Source organism: Miniopterus natalensis, chromosome 9 (assembly GCF_054644295.1).
Source record: "Miniopterus natalensis isolate mMinNat1 chromosome 9, mMinNat1.hap1, whole genome shotgun sequence".
Classification (NCBI taxonomy): Eukaryota; Metazoa; Chordata; class Mammalia; order Chiroptera; family Miniopteridae; genus Miniopterus; species Miniopterus natalensis.
The window spans coordinates 13,723,222-13,741,275 of NC_142089.1; the positions used below are offsets into that span (position 1 = coordinate 13,723,222).

The 18,054-nt window shown below is 39.3% G+C and overlaps 1 protein-coding gene across 2 annotated transcripts; it reads left to right on the forward strand.

Annotated features, from left to right (window-relative positions):
• Positions 1-2,734: 2,734 nt before the first annotated feature.
• Positions 2,735-16,440, forward strand: TMEM50A (transmembrane protein 50A). 2 transcript variants are annotated; one of them, XM_016216323.2, is made up of 7 exons: positions 2,735-2,871; positions 5,135-5,239; positions 7,141-7,253; positions 9,766-9,833; positions 11,638-11,730; positions 14,747-14,807; positions 15,941-16,440. In XM_016216323.2, exons 2-7 carry the CDS (start codon positions 5,147-5,149, stop codon positions 15,984-15,986), a joined length of 474 nt encoding a protein of 157 aa, XP_016071809.1. In that variant the 5' UTR covers positions 2,735-2,871; positions 5,135-5,146; the 3' UTR covers positions 15,987-16,440. The 2 variants fall into 2 exon arrangements, with proteins under 2 accessions (XP_016071809.1, XP_016071802.1); XM_016216316.2 differs by lacking the exon at positions 2,735-2,871 and adding an exon at positions 3,346-3,624.
• Positions 16,441-18,054: the final 1,614 nt, after the last annotated feature.

The window sequence follows — 18,054 nt, forward strand, 5'->3', positions numbered from 1 at the left end:
ATATTAGTTTATTGTTTGTAAGAAATGTACCACAAAAATGCAAAATGTTAATAGTAGGGAAACGGGGGGGGGGGGGGGGGGGGTGTAATATGGGAATTTTCCATACTATCTGTTCATTTTTTTCTCTAAATCCAATTTAAAAAGGAAAAAAACCCAACAATGTAACTCACATCCTTGTACCCATGGAGATGGGTGGTGGGGTGACAACTGCACAATGCAAATATACTTAATACCACAGAACTATACACTTAAAAATAGTCAAAATGATAAATTTTGCTATTTTACTACAATAGATAGAGGTTTGGCATTTTTACTTCAATTTTTTTCTGTTCACAAGGTTTAGAATTAGGTGATTTGCTCAAGTCACACTACTATTAAGTGGCAGAACTGATATTTGAACCCAGACTTAACTGCCTCCAAAGCCCATTTCTTTTTTTTTCTTTCTTTCTTTTTATATCTTTATTGATTTCAGAGAGAGGAAGGGAGACAGAGATAGAAATATCAATGATGAGAGAGTCATTAATGGGCTGCAGCCCGCAACCTGGGCATATGCCCCGACCGGGAATTGAACCCTGATTGCCTGGATCCTAGGTTGACGCTCAACTGCTGAGCCATGCCATGCCAGGCCGGGCCAAAGCCCATTTCTTAACCACCTGCTTTATTGTTCTTCCATCAGTGTCCCTGGAACCCCTCCTCCTCTTGCACTTCACAAATATTCCAAGATCTTACCTCCTCCAGAAAGCTCTTCCTCATGTGATTCTATCCTGCTTTAGGTCCTAAGATTAATAGCTCGTGTTCATTCCTTTAATAAATATCCATCAAGCATTTTCTAGGTACTAGGAATTATGCTAATACCTTTTCCATACTCCTGTAATTGTCATCACAGCCCACACACCAAAGGGTTGCGGGTCTGATGCCCTGCCCGGGCTGGGGTGTGTCCTGGAGGCAACCAATCCATGTGTCTCTCTCACATAGATCTTTCTTTCTTTCTTTCTCTTTCTCTCTCCCTCCCTTTCCTCCCTCCCTCCCTTCCACTGTCTCTCTAAAAATCAATGGAAAAAACATCCTTGGGCGAGGAGTAACAAAACAAAGATATCAACCAGCTGGCAAGTCTAGGTTGGCTATTCCTAATGATTCAGGTGTGCTGGCTTTTGCTTTTCCTCATAGTTCTTTCATCTATGAAGAACAAGAACAAACACTCATTAATTCTGCAGCATATTCCAAAAAGGGTAAGCATGACAAATGAAGCATGCACTTTGTTATAATAGCAATATGAAGATGCCCACTTATGTTTATAAAATACTTGACAATCATGTTAATTCAAGTAAATGTAAAAGGGATGGAGAAAGAAAACAAAGAGAAAGTTAATACTGCTCCCCCCCCTTTAGTTAATTTATTAGAAGCTGAAGGTAAGATTTGTTAAGTGCTGCCTAGAGCTGGTAAACTAATGTTAAGTCATCCATCGACATTTAAAAAGGTTCCATTAAGAATTCCCTGCACGAGATTTCTCCACCCTGAGTTATTTAACAGTCAGAATTAATCCTGAGGGGTAAGAGTGATTTCATTTAAAAATATGCTATAGGTTACATTGTATAGTTTTGTCTTCCAGTCAGTTCATGCCCCCTCCTCCCAAACCTCAAAGCTACAGAGCTTTCATGCCTCTGAGGAAATCAAAGAAATTAAACAACCCAACGACATCGGTTCCCTAGCTTACTTATATACTGTCTCCCTACAAGGAAAAAAGGAGAACCTGAAGATGCTCTTAACGACAAACGACAGACCCACCTTTTCTGCTCCGCGACCTCTTTCTGGGTGCCCCCTCCAACTGTTGAGTTCTCTCCGTCACCCCAGAGGGTTAAAGCCGCAGCACTGTCGCCCCCGCGGGACCGCGTAGGTCCTTGTGCAATACCTGCGGGGATCGCGACTCGCTCGGCGGTTCTAACCCTGAGGATTTTCCAGGGGGCTGACATTGGGCGGAGCGTAGAGACATTTTTGGTTGTCACAGCCGGTGGGAATGACACTGGCTGACATCGAGTGAGCAGCGGCCTGGGATGCAGACAAATGCCCTACAGTGCACAGACAGCCCCCATAAACAGAATTATTTGGCTCAAAAAGTCAGCAGTGCCTAGGTTGAGAAACCTTGCCTGAAAGCAAAGGGGGAAAAAGGGTCAAATCCCATAAATGGGTCACGGCCCCGGGATTAGGGACGCAGAGTACCCCGCACGCTGAACCTGGACATCCCCACCTCGCGGGAGTGATTTACAAAACATGGTCACAGTATTCAGAGTTAAATTCACAACATTTCATATTCTGAAACAGCTGCTCTCGGAGGCGGAGCTACGGCGAGGGCGGGGCCGGGCGCTGAGGAAATAAACAAGACTGAAAACCCGCGACAGTGCTGTGGAGCCGCCAAGCTGGACCCACCTTTTGCACCAGGCGGAACCGGGCGCTTTTCCCGCCACCTACACCTGAGATCACTGAGGGACTGACCCCGCCCTAGGAAACTTACCACCTCACTCAAGAGGGATACAAAGACCCAACGGACGCCTGCCTTTAGAAACCTTAGAACAAAGAGCTACTTCTCGCACCCACAACGGAAGCCCCCGCCGCGGCCGGCTCCCGGAGCATGCGCAGAAACGTCGGGGCAGTGGGCGTGGCCCCTCTGGCCCTACCTCCGCCTTTCTCCTCCCACCCTGACGCCCCTCCCTCTGCCCTGTTTCCGCATGCGCGACCAAGCCCCTTAGGCCCTGCTCCTCCATCCGGGTATCCGGCGGCCTGTGGTGGTTTTGTTTTTTGGCTGAAACTGAGAGTGAGGCCGCCCAGTGTGGCCTGACACCGGGCTCCGGACCGACTGCACGGGCGGGGCTGGACGTAAGTGCCAGGCGGGAGTGGGGGCAAGGGAGGAAGCTGCGGGGTCGTGCTCGGACGCGGGACTCAGTGCCCGGCTGATGCCGCCTGCGTCGTCGTCTCCACCTCTGGGAAGCTGCTGACTGGGCTGTGCCTCGGTGGACCCTTCCTGGCTACTTGCTCCTGGCCGGTCTGGCCGGCGGCGGGAGGGGGCGACCGCGTCCGGATTCCGCCGGGCTGCCGGACGGCGCCCTGCCCCGGGACTCACGGGATCCCTGAAAATCACCTTGCGTCCCCCGCTTTAAAGCTGGAGGAACAGCCTGGGCTCGTTCGCACGGCGAGCTAGAACCAGCGCCCGACCTCCCGAGCCCCAGGCCACTCCGCACCCGCATTCCCAGCGTGGGGGCGGGGTTTGGGCCGGCCCGCGGCGGCCGGGCAGCCTGGGAAAACGGGATGGGGCGGGGCCCGTGCGCGGAGCCTGAAGTAAACAGACTGGCGTGCTGTCCCTCCCGGGGACCGAAAACCGCTGAATTTGCAAAACGAAACTTGCCCTAAAGGCAGATCAGCACTGGTCATGTCACAGTTTTTAATATTTACTTTTAAATAGGGAGGTTACAATTGGATTTCTTGCTCTTTATTAGGAAGGCATGTTTTTAGAGTCATGATTGCTTGTACAGGGTAGCTTATGGACGGGTTCAGGTTCGCTGAAGGAGTTCAAGTGTTTCGTGGTTATCAGCAAGTTATACGCAATTCCGGCTTGTTCGTGCTCTGAAACAGGTACTGTGACTGTGTCTCAATCCAGGTCCGGACAGCTCAGCTTGGAGGAATGTTTTATGTAACTTGTTAAGACGTTTTAGGTCAACTATGGTAATTTAGCAGTGGATTTTTTGGTCTGAATATTAATTTCAATGTTGTACTTTCTTTTGGCTGGAAAACAGCTATTAGAATCAGAGATAGAGATATTAAAATGAAATGGGTGTTCCTTTTGTAGAAATCACACCAAAAGGCAGGCTTGGAGAAAGAAAAGATAATGAAGTGATGTGGGTAGAAGCTGTGTTAGTGCTCCTGGACTGTAAATATCAAAATCGTCTAATAACTTAGTTTAGAATTAAAATTAATCATAAAATTTTTAAATATTTAGATATCCACCTTTGTTCATATCCACCTTTGTTCATAAATATACCAAAACCATCTCTTATTTTTTATTGAGATATAATTGACATATAACATATTAGTTTATGGTGTACACCATAATGGTTGGATATGCTTACATATCACAAAATGATCACAGAAAATCTCATTAACATCCATCACCATACATAGTTATAATATTTTTTTCTTGTGATGAGAACTTTCAAAATCTACTCTCTAAGTTACTTTTTTTTTTTAATATATCTTTATTGATTTCAGAGAAAGGAAAGGAGAGAGACAGAGACAGAGACAGAAACATCAATGATGAGAGAGTCATTGATCGAGCCCACAACCGGGCATGTGCCCTGACCGGGAATCGAACCCCGATCTCCTGGATCCTAGGTCGCCGCTCAACCGCTGAGCCACGCCCAACCGGACGCAACTTTTCAGATAATACAATACAGTATCATTCACTATAGCCACTGTGGTATACATTACATCCCTCCCCAGGACTTATTTATTTTATAAATGCAAGCCAAAACAACCTTTTAAATTAAGAAAAATACTAAATAGAAAAAAGGGAAAATACCACATGAATCCAGATTTTATTTTCCAAAGTTACAATGTGGAAATTTATCAAAAGCAAAATTGAATATTCTGAAGAAGTGTATGTAGCCAAACTAAAGTACAGTTGACCTTTGAACAACATGGTTTCATCTGTGCAGGTCCACTTATAGGCAGATTTTTTTCAATAAATATACAGCCCTCTGCATCCCAGGGTTTCCCATCCCAGGAATCCACAGATGCGGAGGACAGACTGTATGCATTGTTCTACACTATTTTATAACTATTTTATAAGAGGGGCTTGAGTATCCTCGGATTTTGATATCTTTGGAGATCCTGGATCCAATCCCTCCTTGGATACTGAGGGACTGTAGTTAAGTTTTGAGGGAATCAAAAAGTTACCTTAGGATTTTCCATTGCTTGGGGGTTGGGTTCCCGTAAACCCCCATGTGTTCAAGGATCAGCTGTATTTGTAACTTCACTTTTATTAAGTTATTCCTGAACTGTTAATTATTTTCTAAGAACATAAGTCATATTTGAAGCAAGTAAATAAAAGTGCTTTAATTGTTTTTCTTTCTTTGTTTTTTTTAAGTGACCTGAAAAAATGTCTGGATTTCTAGAAGGCTTGAGATGCTCAGAATGCATTGATTGGGGGGAAAAACGAAATACTATTGCCTCCATTGCCGCTGGTGTTCTAGTAAGTGTCATTAATAATTTGTGCCTTCATTATTTTGGTGTGTTCGTTCTTATGTTTTAAATTCTATATGATGTTTTAAAATATGTACTATTTATCTTTGACCACTGAATTTATGTATTTATTAAGTTTTAAATATTTTTTTAAGTTTGAGAGAGAGAGAAAGAGATGTGAGAGTGAGAGAAACATTGACTGGCTTCCTCCTGCATGACGCCTACTGGGGATGGAGCCCTCAACCCCAGCATATGCTCTGACCTAGACTGGAGCAATTGACCTTTCTGTGCATGGGACCATGCTCAACCAACTGAGCCACACAAGCCAGGGCTGAATTTATTTTAATTTATGTTGATAATTTGATTTGTTTATGAGAGGGTTAAGTTATTCATTTCATTCCAACTCGTTGAAATTATAGTTTGAAATTTGATTAGTAGATTATTTTTCTTCACCCCCATGGTATAATAAGACAGTGTAGTTTATACATTTATTTATTATATGGATTATGCCTCCTCTTATTGAGTAAATTAAGTTAAGAGGATGTGTTTTAGAAACAGGTCTAAGGTAGTTAAGAGACATGATTGCATTTCTCCATAATCCAGAGTTATCTTTCTTCTCAATGTCATTTAAAAAACAAACAAACAGGAAACTCATTAAAAATATGTTACTTAGAAGTGACTTATAGTATAAAATTGTTATTTAGCGTTGCAAATCCTTCAAGGCATCTGATATTTATATTTTATGATCTTATGTTTTCATGTGCTCTAAGAAGTAAATTTTAAGTAAGCAAACAAAAATTTAAGTTTAAATATCTCTTATTTGCCTAGTGTTTGATATTTATAATCTATGAAAAAAAATCCTATCTTTTTCTAAGTAATGGTCAAATATAAAACTACTGTAGAATTCTGCTGTTATAAACATCAGAAAAAAACTTTGAACTTTCATCTATGAAGAAAATAATTATCTTGAATATATTGAGCTGAGGGTAAGAAAGTGCAAGAGTATTTGTGTTAACTAGTAAAAATGTCATTAATAGAGTGTGGATCTGTCTACAACCTGATAAAAATAATTTGATTAGTCTAAAATAGTTATTTTTAAGTAATTTGTCAGAAGACGTCATTTCCAGTGCTGACTGGGTCAGGATTGGAAGTAGGGGTGGGGAAAAGGGGTTACTTTCAAAACCTTCTAAGCTACTTGGCCAGTGTTTGGTTGATATCTTACTAGTTTCTGTTCAGATGATAAAACGTTTGTGATGTTTTAATGTTTTTCATTATAGATTTTCCCTTGATAATATCCAGAACCATATTTAATTAAGATAAATTGTAATTTGGTGCTAAATTGAATTTAGTATCACACCTGAAACCATTTGTAGACTGCACTGTAATTATCAAAAGGAAAAGCAGAACTACAGCCATAACTTAACAGCGTCCAGAGGATAGCTACAATTCCATCAACAATAATTATTCTCCATATTGTTTTGAATTTTTTTATTTTTCAATAAATATATCTTTCTGGAGGCTTATAATATATCAGCAGCAGGTCACTCCTCTCAGTGGGAACCTGAATCACTTTCTCCTGCCATGAGATATTGTAACTTATTTCTATGTCACAAAGTTAGATTGTAGACTTTATTATGAAAATATAAAATAATGACTAAAGTAGACTTAGAAAAGAAGTTCATGTTAATAAATATTCATTGCTGTCAGACTTAAGGGATCTAATATCTTAATCATATATTAAGCTATGTGCCAATTACATGTAAGAAATTGCTGGAACATTTAAGAGAAAATGGAAATTCATTGGAAGGGATCTCTTCACTTTAATACCTTGCTTTCTTTTTAGCCAGTAATATATGAAATTAATATATGAAATTTCTCCTTGGTATCCCCTTTTTTGTTTGTTTGTTTTAGTTTTTTACAGGCTGGTGGATTATCATAGATGCAGCTGTCATTTACCCCACTATGGAACAGTTCAACCATTCATACCATGCCTGTGGTGTCATAGCAACCATCGCCTTCCTAATGTAAGTGTCATTGTCAGTGGCACTAATTACATAGGTTGTCACAAAATAGTAATGTTTTACATATAGTTGAGTAGATTCAAATTTTTGAAATGTTGTGAAGTTAACATATTGGGCATTGTTTAAAAGTCAAATAGTAGAGGACTTATAAAGAATAGCAACAGCCCTCTTTTCTATTCTTATCTCTCCTCTTTCACTTCTATCTCCCAGCTTCTCTCAGCTCTCTTATTTCTATACTACCAGTGTTTATAACGTTACTTTTAGGTCAGAAACATGTACTTTGTCTTAAGTGTTTATTTATTCATCTAACAAATAGTTATTAAGCTTTTATATTCCCAGACTCTGCTGTCAAAACGGGAAATACAGTTGTGAATGTAATAGGAAAAACCTTGCCTTTTTGGAATTTATACTCTAATGAATGAGGCAGATAGTAACAAAAGAGAAATAAATTAAATACATGGCATGTTAGATAATGATAAGCCCTAGCAAGAAAAAGCAGAGAAGAGAGACATGAGATGTCAGCAGGGGTTGTAGAGATTTTAAGTGAAGTCAAGGAATGCCTCACCAAGAAGGTGTTTTTTAAGTAAAGACTTGTAGAAATGAAGGAACTCATCATGGAAATATACATATAAGAGAGAATCATTTCAGACAACAGCAAGTACAAGGGCTCTGTGGCATGGAGACCAGTAAGACTGGAGTAAAGGGTCAGGGTAATAAAAGCCAAAGAAGACTGAAGAACTAACTGTTCCAGACTGAGGAGACTGAAGAGTCATTAGTACAAAATGTACCTCATGATTCTGAACAGGATCCTTTTGCTATTAAGAGCATTATTGGGACAGTTGGGGAACTTGAATGAGGTCTGAAGATTAAATGGTAATGAATCCTTGCTCATTTCCTGATTTTGATGATTGTATTGTGGTTCCGTAGAACTGTCTTGTTTGTGGGAAATACATATAATTGTATGTCTTGTTTGTGGGAAGTACAGTTCCTGGGATTGTGGGGCATCATGTTGGCAACTTTCAAATGTTTCAGGGGAAAAAATTTGTTTGAAATGTACTTGGAACTTTTTTGTAAGTTTGAGATTATATATAAAACTAGTAATATCAGAGAACAACTAGAGATTGAGAATGTTTTTAATAGTTAAGATTGACAAGGCAGAGTCATGGCTATCTTACAGAAAGTTGTGAAGTTTATTCAAGTGGCTCAGCAAGGAAAAATAAGAGCTAAGAACCACTAATGCAGGAACATCTGCATTTTTAAAAATATGAAGCTAGTTTTAAAGTATATTTATTTTATGTACCAAGTAATTGAGTTAATGTAGTCCCTGAAAATAATTACGAGTATTTTTGTTGTTGTTAATCTTCACATGCAGAATCAAACCTGCAACCCAGGTACGTGCCCTTGACCAGGAATCGAACCCACAACCCCTTGGTGCGTGTGGGCTGACACTTTAACCACTGAACAACACCGGCCAGGGCACAACTATTTTGATCATTCTAAAACTAAGATTTGAATAAGTTAAGACTTTATATTTTAAAAATTAGAATTCAGATATTCAACACAGTGGGCACCTACCATGTGTCAAGCCCTGTGTGTGTGTAAAATGTATATAATGTTTAACTTTTTAACTTGATATATTGTGAACATTTTCCCATGACATTTAACATTTTTTTAAAGGATACTTCTAAAGAAGGCAAGGCTATTTCAATCTAGAGTGGTACTCTATGAAAGTCAGTGAAAGACTTTTTGTTTGGAACATCTATCAGGAATTGGAAAAAAAAAATTTTACCACTTGAATTTCTTTGTGTTGAGTATGTCTGATACATACAGATGGAAAACTAGATAGGACCAAGCTAAAGATTGTTCCAGTCTTAGCAAGATATAATTTTGAGAATTTTTTTTTACTGAGGTATAATTGAGAAATTCACTCTCACATTTTAAAATGCATCAGAATCATCTAAAGGACTTGTTAAAACTCAGATTGCAAACCCCTTACCCAGAGTTTCTGCTTCAGTAAGTTTGGGCGGCGCCCAGGAATTTTCTTGCAATGAGTTCCCAGGTGACGGCTGATTCTGCTGGTCTTGAGACTATAACCACTACTTTAATTACTTTTTAATCCACCCCCTAGGATATGTTTCCCTTTGCTTTTCAGAGATAACGGAAGGGAGAGAGAGAGAGAGACATCAATGTGAGAGACACATTGACCAGCTGCCTCCCGCATGCACCCCGACTGGGGCCAGGGCTGAGCCTGCAACTGAGGCATGTGCCCTTGGCTGGTCAAACCCCGGACTCGTCAGTCCATGGGCAGACGCTCTAACCACTGAGCTAAACAGGCCAGGGCTTTAACAACTGCTTAAGAAGGGACTCACTTAAGGTCATGTGAACCCATACTCAAGATTCATGAGGCCTAAGCTTAAATTTGAGGAACTCTAGCTTATTGTATCTGGTAATTTGATGTCATGAATAGTCTCCTCTTGGAGTCAGAGACCCTGATTTCTTCGTTTTATTTATACAGGATTAATGCAGTATCAAATGGACAAGTCCGAGGTGATAGTTACAGTGAAGGTTGCCTGGGTCAAACAGGTAAATAGGTGCAAATCATATCTTACTGTGCATCCTTAAGGAGAATATACGTGGAAGGCCACTTGTGTGACTCCTTCAGATCGGGGTAGAATGCAGGTGTATCTAGAGCAGAAGTTACAGGTTCCAAGGCATAAGGTAAAAGTTGCGTTTGGTTAAAGTCAGCTTTAAAATACAGAATACACAGTTTTGAATATATAACCCTATGCAATAATATGTAGATATAAATGTATACAGTGTACAGTAAAGAACAGTATATACTGAGTATATATGCAAAATAGAACATACGGTATTTTCAGCTATAACACAAATTATTTTCTTCCCTTTTTTGCCAACCTTATTTGATGAATTAGTATTTTGAAATAGTTTAAAATCATAGGTTTCAGTGTCTTTTAAAATACATAATATAAAATTTCCCATCTTAACCATTTCTAAGTGTACAGTTCAGTCCTGTTAAGTACATTCACATTGTTGTGCAACCAACCTCCAGAACTTTTTTTATCTTGCAAGCTGAATACAGTAATAGAATTTCAGTGTTTAGGTCCATCCAGTCCCTTCCTTCTCAGCTGAGGAACTCATGTCCCCTGGACTCCACTCGAGGTAGTCAGGATATAGGACACGTGTGGCACAGCTTCCTGGAATCCAGTTTGCTCAAAGAATTGAGACAAAAATTTATTGAGCAATCTAAATGGTAAACCGAAAATGTTACATCCATACAAAAATAAACTTGGATATAGGCAAATTGCAGGGGTTTTGTTTGTGTTTATAATGAAACAGGAGAAACCACTAGTTAACTCTGGTCGATGTTTCCAGACTCTCCTTGGTTCACTCTCTTCCTAGACAAACTTAAGTAGAAGAGATACAGAAACACTGACCTACTATAACCTTGTAAACTCTAAAGGAATAGGTGAACATTAGCAGTTAGTGTTGATAATAATAGGACGGTAATAGCTAGAGCTAAAAGTAGAATATGGCATCACATCTCTAATGAAAATTTGTTAAGTTAGCTTCAGGGGTTTCAGAGCCAGTTGTATTTGTTTTAATATGATGTCTATGAGTAACAGCTTATTTATTTCATAACTATCATTTTATATTTTGTATGTAATCAGAAACTTATATCGTTCTGTTTGCTGAGCTATATTGAATGGGCCAGTGTTTTTATTAAAATTTATTTGTGCTAATTAAATAAACTCAGCTCAGAGTTCATTTTAGGCAGTCTAATGATACCATTTATTTTACAGCAGGTGTTCATAAGTATTATATAAATGTGATTTAAGTCTTCCTCTATTAATATAATTTTAATGTAGCTTTCCTAAGTGCCAGCCACAATAAATACGTGTTTGTTTTGCTGCCTGATGTCCCTGAAAGTGAAATGTGGTAGTGTATAGATTCACACATCACTGAATATGAATTTTTTGTTGAGTATACCTATGTTTTTGTTGGAAAGTCCTCTTGGAGGAGCTTAAATTTTGCAACACAATTTCTAAAAATATATGGAGAATGAGCCTCTAAATATGGTAAAACATATTTTGTAAGCTTTTTATTGGATGGTGAGGACAGTTTTTCTCAGTGTACATATTTAAGGAAAGTAAATATAGTCACTTAAAATACACAGACTAGCCAACAAGAAAAAGGCCAATGTCTTCACTTGCTGAAAGATACTTAACACATCTGGTCTCCTTATTTTAGACTGTTATGGCAGTTACACATTTTTTCTGTTTGGGTTCTTGTTTCCTTTTTGAAAAGTTAATTGAACTGACAGCTGCCATATGAGAAACAATTCTGATAAAATGTTAATTCTTTTAAGGTGCTCGCATTTGGCTTTTCATTGGTTTCATGTTGGCCTTTGGCTCTCTGATTGCATCTATGTGGATTCTCTTTGGTGGTTACGTTGCTAAAGGTAAGAGAGAGCACAGCTTATATTTTACTTCAATGGAATACTGAAATTGAGCATTAAAGTTGGTTATTTAGAATAAAGTTGGTTTTTTCATGTAGCTAGGGCAGCTACTAGTAATGCATTTATGCCTTGGAACTCCCCTCTTCTTATCAGTATTTTGTTTTGTTTCGTTTCGTATGTTTTTAGTATCACTTTCTTCTATATTTTTTCTTCTAATCTAGAACCTGGAAGGAATGGGACATAGCTACAAACCTTGCTATGGCTTCCAAAAACCTCAAAAGCTACTTGGCGGGTTTTAACTTGCTGAATAATATCCATGCAAAGCTCTAACAACCTAGAATTGAAATTTATTGAGCTAATAAGCCTTCCTGATAATGACATCATCTCCTTTTAAATAGAAAAGTAAATTAACATTTTATGTGCATCTGTTATTTGAGGGCAGTTTAAGGCAAGCTCAGGAAAAGGCCTGCTTTTAGATCCTTGGCTGAAATTTCACCTGAGAGACACCAGAAAAATATGAAAAACCACTTAATGTTCCAAATAAAATTGACTATGCTTATCGTAGTAAAAATACAATATTAATGATTTGTGAAAACTGGACCCAGCAGGATTTGCTGAAGGATCTAATCTAGCTCGTATTTAACCCTCACTTGTTTGAACAAAATGTGATTCTTGAATTAAAATCATGAGTTTCCTCAATTTTTATTAAAATCTTTTTAAGTCTTACAGACAAGGATGGTAGGCCTTTTATTTATTTATTTTTAAAAATATGTCTTTATTGCTTTCAGAGAGAGGAAGGGAGAGGGGGAGAGAGAGATAGAAACATCAATGATGAGAGAGTCATTGATCGGCTGCCTCCTGCGTGTCCTCTACTGATGATCGAGCCCACAACCCCGACATGTGCCCTGACCAGGAATCGACTGGGAATCAAACTGCGACCTCCTGGTTCATAGGTTGACTCTCAACCACTGAGTCATGCCAGCTGGGCAAAAATGATAGGCATTTTACAATATTTATATTTTTATTTTGTTTATATATTTATTATTAAAACCATGTTACCAAAAGTATAGACAAGGAAAAAAACAGAAAAAGGAACTATATTAATTTTACTGCTCTTAAATATTTTGGTCTCTTATGCTTTTTTGTTGTTGTTAATGCTCACCCAAGATATTTTTTCCATTAATTTTTAAAGAGTGAAAGGGAGGGATTGGGGAGCTTGGAAAGGGGCAGACACACATCAGTGTGGGAGAAAGACATCGATTGGTTGCCTCCCGCACGAATTAGTTGCCTCCTGCGTGCGCTCTGACAAGGGCAGGGGAACAAATCTGCAACCCAGGTATGTGGCCTTGACCAGGAATCAAACCCAAGACTCTTTGGTCCACTGGTTGACCCTCTACCACCGAGCCACACCAGCCAGGGCTCTTCTGTTTTTTATGTAGTTATAATTATAGCATAAATAAAAAAATGTTGAACCTTGTTTTTGCATTTAACATAATATGGTAAGTAGTTCTCTTGCTGCTACAAAATCTTTGTCACCATCACATTATAAAAACAAAAAATTTGAATTGCAGATATTCATTGTAGAAAACTGAGACTAAAAAAGAGCTCAAAGAAGAATACGAAATTACTGATAATTATTCTTTCCCAGATAGAACTGTTAATACAGAGTTCCTTTTTGTAGGAATGTGTTTATCTCATAAAATTTTAAGATTTGTTCCAAAAGGCCTTTGGAGCCAGGTTATGCCTTGAGAATCATTAGTAGCAGATCTATAATTTTATAAAGTTGCCTTTCTATAGGATCATTATGAGCTATTCTAGTGATAATAGTTATTTAATGTAGGGTATTTAATGTGGCCTTGTCATGAAGGCCTATACAAATGAGCTGTTACGGTAAAATCAGATTAATGAAAAAACATTCTGAGAAAAAATGAACAATTCATCTATTCATCATGCCTTGGCTTGTCAGTTAGTAATTATTGACAGCTAATAGTGGAAATTTATGAGAATTTCAACTTTAGTCTAGGATAAAATCAGAGCAAAATGTTCCTTTGGCAGTCTTGCCTGTCTTAGCTATTCTATCGCTGCAGAAGCTCAGGCAAAAAACCCTGGGTGGTTACGGCCTCTCAAAGATAATACCTCTCCTTCTCTCACACTGCACATCCAATTCATCAGCAAATCCTCTTGACTCTGCTGTTAAAATATATCTCCAAATTGACCACTTTACCATCTCCATTGCTCCCACTATGGTTCAGTCCATGAGTCTCCTGCCTGATTTCCTGAAATAGCCTACTCACAGGTTTCTGTTTATCCCTTTGGCTCATTTAGTCTGCTCTCAGCACTGAACCAGAGAGATCCTATTAAAATATGTCAGCTCATGTCACTTTTTCACCTCCAATGGTCCTTCACCTCACTCAGAGTAAAAATCAAAGCCCTTCCATGACTGCACAGCTCTGAAGGATCTTCAGCCCCTGGCGTGCCCCTCGTATTTCTCTCACCTGTCTCCTGATTTCTCTCTTTTGCCTACGTGACCATCCCTCTAATGTACCAGTGTGCTCCCCCCTCAGGGCTTTTGCACTTGCTCTTCTGCTGCTTCTATGTGGCCACTGCCGGTACTTCTTTCCTGTTCTTATGTCAATGTCACCTTCTTATGGTATCTTCCTGGCCACCTATATAAAATGCCATCACTTGCTCTACTTCCTATGTCTTTTTTCTCCTTATTTATTCTTTATATTGTCTACCTCTGTGAAGGCAAAAAATTTTGCCTGTTTTATTTCTGCTGTATCCTCAGCACATTAAACAGCGTTGAGCATAGTGTGCACTCAGAACCTGTTAACTGAATGAAGGGATCTGTCAGTTACTGAACCAGTACTCTGTCATATGTATTATGTCATTTAATACTCAAACCCACCATAGTTACCAGCAAAATCAATTATGTTAGGAAAACTGATATTCACCAAATTATCAGAAACTGAAATGTTTTGAGATGATAAACCTCTAAATATTACAATTATTTTTACAGAAAAAGCCATAGTATACCCTGGAATTGCTGTATTTTTCCAAAATGCCTTCATCTTTTTTGGGTAAGTTTGTTTTGCATTTTTCATCCCATCTTTTCTTTTTAATGCTTTTTTAATAGTAGTTTCTTTTATGTCATTTATATATTTAGTTGCTTTATTTACCCTATCCAGTGCCCCTCCCCCATGTTATTGTCATAAAATATGAAGAATGAGGAAGATTTTTTTAAAGACTAGATTATTGACTTTAGAGAGAGGAAGGGGAGGAGAAATATCTGTGCTGCCTCCTGCACACACACCCCCCCACCGGGACCAGGCCCACAACCTGAGAGTGTGCCCTTGACCAAGAATCAAACCAGCAACCTTTCGGTGCATGGGACAACACTGCAACCAACTGAGCCACACCGATCAGGGCTGATAGCCTTTTCTAACACAGTCAGGCAGAATAAATTCTGTGTTTCTGTGCTCCTTTAACATTTGGTATATATACCCCTTCCCCCCCCCCAATACTTACCACATTGTGTCATCAAAGAATGTGAGCAACTTACCCTGGCTGGTGTGGCTCAGTGCTTAGAGCATCATCCCTGACACTGAAGGGTCGCTGCTTCCATTCCTGGTCAAGGGCGTGTACCCGGGTTGCAGGTTGGAGCCCTGGCCCTGGTCGGGGTGAGTGCAGGGGGCAGTTAATCCATGTGTCTCTCACGTCGATGCTTCTCTCAGTTTTTCCCCCGCCCTCCCTCCCACTCTCTCTAAAAGTCACTGGGAGAAGAAACCCTTGGGTGAGGATTAGCAGCAGCAAAAGAATGCGAGCAACTCGAGGACAAGGACTGATCTTATGTATTTTTATAGCCCTAGCACCTAGCACCTAATACCTTGATACTCAAAAAGAGCTTGTTGAATGAATTTGATAAAAATCAGACATATAATGGTTACGTACTAAGCACTGATCAACTTTAAGAGTGACATATGTCCCCAGTACTCATAGTGAAGGATGTGGGGAAGCTGGTGATAAACAGCTCAGCTGAGCACAGTGGAAGAATTTACTACTGTGGATCAGTTTCTGTTCTGACACAGCCCATGGGTTTTTTTCATACAACTCACCAGTTACTCTTTGGTGCTAGTTTCCCACGATTCTAAATCTCACGTGTCTTCTTTTCCCAAACCTCGCTAGTCATGTGATGTTTCTTGTTTATTCACAGAGGACTGGTTTTTAAGTTTGGCCGAACTGAAGACTTGTGGCAGTGAAAACATCTGATTTACTGCCACTGTACAGCAGCCCTGCATGGGTTTGTTCTGTTTTGTTTTGTTTTGTTTTTTTACTGCTCACTCCCAGTCTTTTGTAATGCCATTTTCTAAACATTTCTGAGTGTAGTCCCAGCTTACATTTATGTGATACTAAAATCATGAGAAATCGCTATTTAAACAACAATCTATTGCGGTATGCATTTGATTAACTTATAAAATGTTAAAGAAAAATATTTCACGAGTATGTTTTATTAAGTTTTATCATGGTATAATTTGTAAAAATAAAAATAAATTAGAAAAGAAATTGTGTATACATCTTATATGAGTATTTGTCATAGCCAAGGTCCAAAATGCAATTAAAGTGCTCTTAAGATATGATGTGTTTATTTAAATGTGGGCTCTTCTGTGTCAAATGTTAAGTGAAATATATACATTTTCTGGTTTTTAAAAACTATTCAGTGGTCAGAGTTCTTTCTCACTATACTTTTGTGTTTGATTTATACAGTACTGCCAAAAATTCTGAAAACGTTTCAGTGTAAGTAGCTCTTAAGGGTCTCCCAAGGGCTGAGTGAGCATGTCGGAAGAGAGAGGCTCCTGGTGCAGCCACTAGGCTCCTCAAAAGTGTCCCTTCTGTGCCACTGATCGGTGATCAGTTGTGACACATGGTTCTGGTGGGGTGTGCAGTGACTCCACATGTACCCTGAAGGAAAGAAGAAAAGGATAGGACTTGACACTATACTCAGGTGACAAATTTTGTTGTTGGTTTGATAATAAATTAGATTCCACATTTCATGGTATTTCTGTACTGAACCACTATGCTCAAAATAGACTGGCTGGGTCAATTATAATTACAAACGTCAACTAACTACTGGGAATTCTTAGTTTCTGTCTCTTTGGAACCCTGTTATCCCCCAGGCTCCCCGTCTTGGCCAAGTGGGAATTATTTTTAAGGAGCTAGCTAACTATGGGATACATGTTCTTCAGAACAACAGCTTGAAATGTTTTCTTTCTACAGTAAGCCCTTCATTAAACACAAAATATCTCTCAGATGATTTAAACCTGTGGTGCCTTTCCATGTCGGCCATAGTTCTCTCCCTGTATGTAAGTTTTGAATATGGCCTGGTCATCAAGACACTACTCAAAGAAAGACTGTATTGCTGCCATCCCACAGCAAATCGGTCATGGTGAGTTTTTAGATCCATAGGCTGTGAGAATTGGAGGGGATCTTAGAGGTTGAAGTCTACCTTCTCTTTTTACAGATGAGAGCACCCAGACCATGGAAGTTTAAATGATTTCCTCAAGGTCAAGGAACTAGTTTTTTGTTTTGTTTTGTTTTGTTTTTTAATATAACTTTATTGATTTCAGAGAGGAACGGAGAGAGAAAGAGAGAAACATCAATGATGAGAGAGTCATTGATCGGCTGCCTCCTGCACGCCTCCGACTGGGGATCGAGCCTGCAACCCAGGCATGTGCCCTGACCTGGAATCGGACAGTGATCTCTTGGATCCTAGGCCGACACTCAACTGCTGAGCCACGCCCAGGCGGGCAAGGAACTAGTATTTTAATGTGGAGGCAGTGCACTTCCACAGCTGACCACGACATCTTTCCCACAGTTAAATTTAGAATGTGCTTGGGGAGTAAGAGCTACCTGAAAACTGTTGGAATAAAAGCATAATGTCTGCAAGGACTAAATATAAGTAGTTCTTCATTTTTCCCTGTTTTTTTACCATCTGCTCTGCTGGTGCAGATGAGAGTTAACTGGGCAGCATATTTTATTCAGCATGAAAAATAAATCTAAGAATTGTCAAAGTTTAACCCAAACCTTAATGATGTGCCTGCACCCAAGAAAATATTGGTAGCATCATTTTTAATGAAACCGAACGTTTATTTAAAATTGTTACGAAATTACCACTTAAACAAGTTTCTAGTCTTTTATTTTTAATATCAAATCTATCTTGCTTCATTGTACATAAGGAGACTGTGATAACCAGTGTTTGTCGCACACACAAAAATGTCGGCAACAGTGAAAGGAAGCTCTCTTGTTTTGGAACAAGCCTTGTTTTTCTTG

Coding starts and splice junctions, on each gene's coding strand:
- TMEM50A (XM_016216323.2), top strand. CDS start 5,147: ATGTCTGGATTTCTAGAAGGCTTGAGATGCTCAGAATGCATTGATTGG. Junction 7,254..9,765: donor GCAACCATCGCCTTCCTAAT/GTAAGTGTCATT, acceptor TTATTTATACAG/GATTAATGCAGTATCAAATG. Junction 14,808..15,940: donor AATGCCTTCATCTTTTTTGG/GTAAGTTTGTTT, acceptor GTTTATTCACAG/AGGACTGGTTTTTAAGTTTG.